We start from the raw sequence: 9,632 nt of genomic DNA on the forward strand, positions 1-9,632 counted from the left end.
TCTTGAAACTCAGGGTCTTTGAATGATCCCCCTCAGGTTTCCATCACAGCCATTGGGAGTCCAAGGCAGACTCCACTGAAATAGGTTGTTATCTCTAACAAAAAGCCTGATGAGAAATACCAAGAAAAAAAGGTTTTGGTAGAAGAGTTCATGTCTGCTAGAACTGACTCGCTCTGGATTCTCAGTGTTAAGAAGAATTGGTTCTTCCTTCATTATGCCATTTGATTTGTTCATATAAGTAAATTAACCTAATCATTCTATAAAACATTATTGATATGTTCCTTCATAATGCTTAGAGTTAATGCTTGTTTACTCTCTCACTGTGACAAATTAGACCACCTACTCAGACACTGTATTTATTACTGAAGGAACACACATGGAGTGCTAAAAGCCTGTGGTAATACAACTGCAATATTCAGTTGCCTTTCCAGGCAATAATCTTGATAGCTAAACAGTTTAGTTCCCCCTCATAAAACCAGAAGGAATATAACAGAGAATCCTAAATAGTTAGCTGAGGAAAAAAAATAAAGGAGAACCTATAATGGAATTTTCCCAAAGCTTAACAGTAGCACTGATCAACACCACCGTGAACTAATAGTGGACACTGTGTATTCCAGTCTTTATGTGATGCTTTTTAGCAAAGGTGTTTGGACAAAAGCTAAAAATAAAGACCACACTGCAAAAAAGCAAACTCTGCCCTTCAAGTTCAAAGAGCTTTTCATTCAGCAGAAGACACTCATAACACGTGGCTTGAGCCCACAAACGTGTCTAGGGAGAAAGCCAAGTCAGGTCCTCTGTTTTCATACATTTATTCAGAAATGTTTCCAGTGCCCTAAAAGGATTTTTTTTCTATTCAGTTAGTGGTTTAAAAATAGTTATTATTCCATTTTTCCACATATTTTAACCTCTGTTATTCTGTTTCACCACACTGAAGTTGCTCAAATCCCTGATATCCCACTGAGCTGATCTGCATCCAAAATTTGATATGAGTTCCATCCATCCTTGGTTTCATGTATTTATACACAGGTTACTTCATTATAGACACAGCAGCCTTACAGATAATTAACACAAATAAGGAGGTAATAAACACACATGTAAATCTTCATTTGATTAAGTTCTTGTGCTCTGACAAGCAAGCATGGATTGTATCAAAAGCATTTTTAGGCCAGCATTTCAACTGCTGCATTATCAGAGATTTATCCAACATCAAACAAGTTGTGCAAGTCAACACACCTGAAAATTCAGATCTATCTCAGCCTTTAATAACATATGACAGCAACAAGATCAAGACACAAAACCCTGCCTGTGGAAAAAAGATAAAAATGGAAATGCTCAGGAAAAGGGGAACAAACCCACCACCACACAACAGACACTAATGTCATGAGTACTGCTTGCTGTGATGGTACAACATAGACAGATTTTACTAAAACTGCTCAGCATGAAAAACAACAATTCCATACAAATTCATCTGAGTATTTTTGAATGGACAGGACTTCAGATCCTGCCTGGCAACAGTTGCTCAATTATGTGTTACTTTTATTACACACAAGACTTGGCAGCAGCAGAGAACGTATGTCTGGGACAGTCCTCAAAAAATTTACTAACACTTCAAGATACACAGGCCAAGTTACAATATGGAGAGATCCTTAAAATAGTTCATTTTGCATGTAATTACTCACTGATAACAGAGGGAGCAGAGTGAAGTTTGAGATTCGGTGATGAATTAAAGCCAATTGCCTCTTTCGTGCAGTAACAAATTGTAAAACCAACATCTCTGTTGATGTCCTGCTGCCAAAAGGATGTTTCAACAACAACTGTGTTACCAGGAAAGTCTTACATCACTAAGCAATTTGTAGCTCTACACTGGAAGTATCATACGAAAACAAGCATCCAGCTTCCAAAACAGCCTCAGCACACATCCATTCCTCAGGCAGCAGGAAAAATAAATGCCGGCATTAAGATCCCCTTTTCTTTTCGACTGTGCAACCATTTAATATTCCCCACACCAGTGTTAACCAAGTTCATCACAAAAGCCAACTTCTGTCCTGTGTTTGCCTGCAAGCACCAAACTATAATTAGATGCCCAAATGATGAACGATAGGGAGATACTTGTACCAGTTCTTGAGGCTTGACCAGTTCTTGACACAGTATAATATCCTGAAAGGAGTCACCACTACTTCATATCAAATGCATTGAAAACAAGCAATGAGAAATAAAGGCACATCAAGTCAAGAGCGTTACTCAGTGTCAAAATCTGTTCTGATTTAAGAAACTGTTAGACAAAACAACATCCACATTTATTCTGAAATCCTACATTGCGATTACCACACCAGCATTTTGAAACATCAAGAATCATATCACAGCCAAACCACGAAGGATAATGACATAGACACATAACTCCCACTCTTACAGAGCCTTCTGCTTCCAACAGCTTCACTGAGCTCGGTGAAAAAATAGCAACGGCAAAACAAGGAAAACGGAAATAATAAAACTTCAAAATAAGCGAAACAATAAATCTCAATATGCAATAGCCGTCTTTCCACCTTCCCAAAAGGCAGCTTGGTCAAGGCTCCTTTCAGAGCATCTCTCTGGAAACACTGACACCTCTGCAGGGAGGCTGCCGATACCCCCGCACAGGAAGGGTTTACGAGCGACAGAACTCCAGTGTATGGAAAGGGAGAGGAAACAGCCGAAGCACTACAGCACTCACATATTAATGGAACTACTGGAGAGCTGCGAGCCGCCCGCCAGAGCCCAATCCCGCATTTAAGGGAGAAGGCAATGAGAGAAGAGGAAACAGAAAGGGGGGGAAAAAAAAGTTTCCCCGTCTCTCCTTCAAGCAAATGTAAATTTGTTCATTAGATCCTCAGCCTTTCAGGAACAGTTACATAAAAATATGTAGAATGGGTAATGCCTAGAATAGGATTCCTTCCACTTGGAGAGGCTTTGCCGGATGAACCCTGAGACTGAGGGAGGAGGCCGGCGCTGCCTCCCGGAGCACAGAGACTCCGGCCGGCTGAGCCCCGGGCTGGGCTGCACCTCCCCAGCCCTGCCCGCTCCGAGGGGCTGCTCCGAGGGGCTCCGGCAGCTCCGCCGCACACCGCCGGCAGGGCGGGAGGCGGACGGGGTTTGTGTGCCATGAAATGGTGGATCTGCCTGTCAGGCACATTTCACGATACGGAGCGATCGTGAGCCCCTGCAAAGCGCAGCCGGGCAGGGGGAGCGGGCGGGGAGCGGGACCGGCAGCGGCAGGGCCCGCAGGGCTGTCAAGCCCCGCCGCCTCTCCCCGCCGGGCCGGGCGGCCCCAGCACGGCCCCCCCTCCGCCAGAGCCGTACTTACGTGAAAACAAAAAATAAAGTAGTCGAACCCACTAATAAGGCAGCTGCAGTGGAGACCGGGATGTATTTAGTAGGTTTAAACCTCTTTCCAGTGCTGCTGGGCATCCTGTAGCTTACACATCACTGTGTAAATCCAACCCGAGAGGAGGGCGCCGGGAGGATGCGGGTCCCTCCGGCGCGGGGAGAGCGGGACCCGGGCGGCAGGGAGGGACGGGAGAGGGACGGGAGCAGCTGACCTCCAGCACAGGAAATCCCACCCACACCGCCCAGCCCACTCAGCTGATGTCAACCAGCCCCTTAAGGTAGCGCTGCGGGGAGACGGCGAGCGGGGCTGCGGGAGCTCCCGGGGCGGCCGAGCCGCCGCCCTCCCGCAGCGGGGCAGCCCCTGCGGACAGCGCGGGGCCGGCTCTCTCCTTGTTACAAGAAAAAAAGGCGATGTATGGAGCTCCCTGTGCGGGACACGACAGCCCTCGCAGAGCTCCCTGCACAGGGAGGAGGCGGTGCAGCCGCTGCAGCACCGCGGGGCCGGCGGGGAGCGGGGCCGGGGGGTCCCTGCGGGACGGGGCCGGCTCGGCACAGACCGTGCGCTGCAGCTCTGCCAATAAACCCTGCTTTTCATTCTGCCAAACACGGAGTCACGGTATTAGGGGGACTGCTGCACTCTGCCAAATTTAACCGATTCCAAAATTAATAACTGAGCGCGAGCATAACTGAAATGGCACTATGCTCTGTGCTTTTTAAATCTATCCATTAGCATCAGGAGGCAGACAGAAGAGGTAATTTAAGGTAACATCAGGAAGTTCACCGAATCAGCATTCTCGAGAGCAGTGTGTGAATGGCTCCTCTGTTCAGGCTCGGGGCACCACCCAGCAGCTCGCCTTGGTCAGGAGGAAACCATCACATAGGGAGAGTGGTCCAAGGCCACCGGGAAGTTTAGAAATCCAGACCAGGAGCTGCAGCTTGCTCCCTCCCTCAGCTAATCCCCCTTTGGCAGCTGCCAACACGCAGATAAAGTAACCACTTCGTAAGACAACAAAAGCCACATTTGCAGTGTCTGCTGGTTGTTAAAAGCAAGCTCGCCCCAGAAGGTATAGAAGGTATCCACTGCGGTTCTCTTCTGAAAGGACGTTACCATTTCTCATTTCAAGAGACTCGATTAGTTCCCCTGTTCTAGCGGTCTTAAGAACTGAACAAGTAAAACCCAACCAAAAAGCCATAGGGGTCCTCAACTCTGCAGTTTGAAAAAAAAAAAAAAAAAAAAAAAAATTGTGAGCATCAGCATTAACAAAGCCAGCCAGTTCCAGCCTAGGACATATGGCTGTGTGAAATCTCAGCTTTTGCTAACAACTGCCCCACTTCAGAAAAAAACCAAAAACCAAACCACCAGAGGAAAAAAATATATTCTCTAGCCCTCTAGAATAACTTTAAAAATGTCAACTGAAAATGAACACCAGACTTAGATTTATGAGGATAGGGAGGGACAACATCTAACCAAGTTATTTTTAAATGCTTGGGGGACATTGAATGTTTCCTATGCTTCACTACTCCTTGTCATGCCAGCTTATTGAAATTAATTATTCTTAAAATCCGTGTAACTAATCAAAAGGTCAACAATTTCACACAGAACCAGGCTCTGCATAATAATAATCCGAAAGCCTTGAGGCACAGTTAGCTCCAGGAGCTGGATCAAAAGCATCCTTGGGAAGCAAGTCTCTCAATGTCTGTCACTTACCAGGTTTGATGGTATTGCTGAGAGATCTCCAAGAAGGGACTGGGTTCCTCTTCAAAACTAGGCTGGAAGATCCATCTCAGGAGCACTCAGGTCAGGAGTTACTTTAGCACCACTTGCATGACAAAAAGCAGAGACTTTATCACTTAAATCAGTTCAAGCCCCTTCCTCCTTCCCACTCAAGCAACAGTCTTAGTGAAGAATTTTAGTTGCAAACAGAACTCTGATTAATTTTCCACTGATATTTTAAACTGGAAAATATTATCCTAAGCAGCATTATAGACCAGTTTTGATGTTTGGTCAGCATCCTGTAATGGACAGTACGAGAATTACTCAAATGCATTTCTTAGGGCTTGAAAAACTTCTCTCCCAAGAGAAAAGTCATATCTGCATTTTTAGCATGGACATGCCCATTTCCTTTCTAGGTGAGCCACATAAGCATCCTGCCAAGTTTCTAGCAGGAGTTGGGAAGCAATAAGCACAAGCTCATTTTAAGATACATATTTGAAGTTTGATGATTTTAGATTTCATTATCTGTCAAAGCCCTTCTGGGACAGTAACATTCCTCCATGTGAATACAGGAGTTATTCTTAAGACTATGCCTAATCCACACTTTCAGTTGTCTTTTCCCACTAGGATTCCTCCCTGTCTAGAAAGTCTGTCAGAGGCAGCTTTGCAGGTGGGGAGGATTCAGGGCTTCTGCTCGTTCCACCCTTCAGAATGGATTCCCCTTCACTCTGACACACTAATGCTGCTCTTGCTGTATCTGCCCCTATTTGGGGGGTCAGTCTTTCAAGCCACTCCCGTTCTGAAAGGAGGTTCTCAGCAGCCACTTGGGTCTTTTTTTTATCTCCTAAGCACACAACAGTTCTATAGATGGAGACTAAAGATAAAACTGTGTGAGTACGTGGAGCCAGGGCACAAAGAATTGTAGCTTTCACAGCAACAAGAGGGGGAACTTCTCCAAACTTCAACTGATCTTGAAGAACACTGTGCCAGCCTGGGCTGGGCTGCACAACCATCCTGTGGATCCCAACACTTGTGCTGTGCACGGTGCAGGACCAGCACTGCCAGGAGGGGGCTGAGACAGTCTCTGTTACAGGTCTACAGGGCTATGCTGAACATTACTTATGCTGAGATGACTTTTTTCTGCTGCACATCACAGATTACAGAAAATTATTGCCTTCTGATAGTTAATTTGGTGTCCAGCAGTTCACCTCCTTTCCTTCCCACTAACACTCCAGCTCTGGAGAAAGTCTGTTTTCAAGACAGCATAAAGCACTGCTGAGCAACACTCAATCTCAGTGTTACAAGCCAAGTGTATTTAAAGCCATGAGATGACTTTACCAGTCAAAGTGTGGGGATGTCTGAGGAGGACTTGACTAAAGCAGAACAGACATGTCTCAGAGTTGCTCTCCTGGAACACCTTTATTTCAAGGACTGCAGTTTCTGGATTCACACTACCTTATCGGCGTGCCAGAAGGTTTTGGCAGCACTGAGGTAAACAGCAATGGCAGCATGAGCTAGGGAAAGATTTAATGACTACACAAAGAACAAATACAGCTACAAAGAGCAATCTAAAAATAATCTGGCAGAGCATGGCTAGTAATTGCATGTCTTCTTTCAAGATTTTACTCTGAGGTTTTACCCCAAATGAGAAAGGGCCAACCACAGAAGCTGTGCTGGAGCCACGTGGCAGGGCACCACCCAGAGCTGGGCAGATGAAAGGGAACTCCCAGCAGAGCAAGCATCAGGAGAGCTTGATTGCCATGCAATTTTCATATCAAATCATGGTACTAGTATTAGCTGGAAATCTTAGCTACACGGTTAAGAAAATTCTTTTATTTTGCACACTTGAAAGTACTGAAAATCCCTGGAATATTATATCAGTCACTATGCAATTTAGCTCCTAGCTCATATTTGCTGTTGTCGTTAAACACTGACCACAATAAATAACTGTAGTTTTCTTACTGGATTTGCTTACTACATTAAATGCATTTGTCAGCCCACATAGTACTGGTGACCTGCAAACTGTTCAGGGTCGCTGGGAGAACCCTCAAGGATCAGCAACTAGTTGGTTAGGAAAAGCTATTTTTCCATCAAATTTGCAGTGCTCAGAACATTTGGATCATCTTGTGCTGCCCAGTCCTGCCAAAAAGTCCAAGCAGGGCCAGATAGTTCTGGGTACAAGCCAGACCTACTAAGTTACCCACTGGAACTTCAATATGACAATTTTCATTTAGTTGTTCATTTCTTACCAGGCAAATAAAGAAATTATTGCCTAATAATGCCTTTTCAGTGGCCTAAACAGATATCCCACAAAGTTTTCTAGAGTCTTCCAATAGATATTTTCCATGGAATAGCATTTGTGCAGAATTTCCCAACTGCACTGATGGGGCACTGATTGCATTTACTGTGAGACTTTGAAACTCTACAGACTGATTCCTAAATGATCCCCACAAGAAACTACTTACACCACAATGATCAGAGAATCAGCCAGGTTGGAAAGGACCTCTGAGATCATCAAGTCCAACCCTTCACTTTTTTTTAATTTTTTTTTTTTAAATCCAGTCCGGGTTTTCCCCCATTCCATACTCTGGAAAAATCCAGTCCGGGTTTTCATCACACTCCATTCTGTACTCCAGAAAATCCAGTCCGGGTTTTCCCTTCCCCCACTCCATTTCATACTCCGGCCAAAATCCAGTCCGGGTTTCCCCCTTCCCACTCCATTCCATACTCTGACCAAAATCCAGTCCGGGTTTCCCCTTTCCCCACTCCATTCCGTACTCCGGCCAAAATCCAGTCCGCGTTTTCCCCCATTCCATACTCCGGAAAAATCCGGAGCCTCCAAACAGTTTTGAAGATTCACCAACCATCCCGTTTAAAACCGTTACTTAAGTGTAATTGTCCTCCACTAGAATGAACTATCCCTCTAAATGATGCTGCTGAAACTCTGGAAGCCAACAGTGTTCATATACCAGCAAACAAGATATTCAAACTGATAAGCACTGCTTCTATGAAGCAATGGAACTTGAATTATACTGGGTAGTCTTGAGAAATATCCTCATCACCCAGGGAAAAAAAATGTCATTTACAGTATTAAAACACAACAAACTGTGGTGTTGGCAATTTCTTAATGGGACATTCAGGACCACTAATACAAGCTTATTCCTGGAGGGAAAAAAAGAAAAGGACCCAACACATTAGTGTAGACTTGAAAATCATTACCATGGGATTTAGAGGGAACTGGTTTGAATTCACTGCTGTAAGTAGGCTTCTTTAACTACCTGCTAAGAAGATACTATTTTGACGCTTGTCAAAATTTACTGATTTCAAGGTTACATTCATTACTGAGGTGTCCTCAGATACTCACCCATCCAGCTTTGTGCAAACAAACCCATCAGTAGCTCTAAAGGCTGGGGCACTAAGCCTGGCCTGGAAAGCATCTTTCTAAGCCTCTCAAGCAGAGGATTTTTACAAATTGCAGACTTTAGCACCTGCCAATGCTTTATGAACCCTCTGTATTTGCCTTCTTTACTGAAAATAGATTAAAACCTTTAAAAAATCTGCAGTTGTACCTTTTGTAAGATTCATATTCTCAATAACGCCGTTACTGAAGTTGGAAATGCTTAAAAGGACTTTATTCTCTATCCAGCTGCATCAACAAAGCTATATTCCCCACTATTTTAGTTTAAACATGCTATGAGTTACCTTGCCTCACTGGGAGTAAAAAAGAAAGTTGCCACTGTTGAACTGCAGGTGTTAAAACAGCCTAGAATCAAATTTGCCTCTAAAATCCTAGAGACAGAGTCTCACCACACTCCTCTGAACTGCAGAAATTAGTTGAATTTCTGTGCTGTGTCTGAACAGTGAATTAGAGCAATTTCTGTGTGATCTATTTTTACTGACACAAGACTTTCAAACAGGTTCAGACATTAATCACACTGAAGTTATTGCCATTTCAGAAACAAGTATAAGGCAACTGATGTATTTGCGCCCACAAATTCCAGAGGGAGCTTTTGCACTACAAGCCTACCTTTCTGTCAAAGGACTACTGCAGTTCTGGAGCCAAGTTACTGCCTGACAAGGCAGGGCAGGTTCTGTCAGCTCAATATCCCTGTCAACAGTGAAGATGGGGGAAACCATGAATCCCTGGTGACCTGGGCAGGGGGACGAGACAACACTGCATCAGCTGGAACTGGAGAATACTCAGTACAGAGCAAGCTACAAAAACATTTCAAGGACTCCTCGTGCTGGTTTACTTTACATATAAGAAAGCTGATCATTAGAACGACTTGCACGGAAGTCCTGTTTCTCTGAGATCAATTTTAAAAATACTTACTGCTTTTTAAGGTGTAGAACAGCACACCTATGGCTTCTAAAGTGAGCAGAACTTTGCCTGACCATCCTTTACTTTAGGGGACTAGAACATTCTTCAGCCAAATGTTATCCAGAGAAATCAGTTCACTTAGTGGTCTCTCATAACTTTGCTCTTTGAGACTGCAGACCTGCAAGGATGGCTCCAATCCATGAGCTGTAAACATGGATCAATCAACCTAAACAG

General features: G+C 44.4%; 1 protein-coding gene and 1 long non-coding RNA gene across 2 annotated transcripts in view; both read right to left on the bottom strand.

Annotated features, from left to right (window-relative positions):
• Positions 1 to 3,527, bottom strand: part of ZDHHC8 (zinc finger DHHC-type palmitoyltransferase 8) — a 108,084-nt gene extending 104,557 nt beyond the window's left edge. The window contains exon 1 of the mRNA XM_027733088.2: positions 3,341 to 3,527. Coding sequence (XP_027588889.1) covers positions 3,341 to 3,444 — 104 coding nt within the window. The 5' untranslated portion in view covers positions 3,445 to 3,527. The remainder of the gene's footprint in view (positions 1 to 3,340) is intronic.
• Positions 3,528 to 4,539: 1,012 nt separating this feature from the next.
• On the bottom strand, positions 4,540 to 9,252 carry LOC120322757. Its single transcript, XR_005562650.1, has 3 exons — positions 9,105 to 9,252; positions 5,072 to 5,183; positions 4,540 to 4,570 (listed from the first exon to the last, which is right to left on the bottom strand). It is a non-coding gene; the product is annotated as an uncharacterized LOC120322757 (long non-coding RNA).
• Between the last annotated feature and the right edge of the window lie 380 nt (positions 9,253 to 9,632).

This window comes from Pipra filicauda, unplaced genomic scaffold (assembly GCF_003945595.2).
Source record: "Pipra filicauda isolate LSUMZ 115617 unplaced genomic scaffold, ASM394559v2 scaffold14_size4853619_pilon, whole genome shotgun sequence".
NCBI classification, from domain to species: domain Eukaryota; kingdom Metazoa; phylum Chordata; class Aves; order Passeriformes; family Pipridae; genus Pipra; species Pipra filicauda.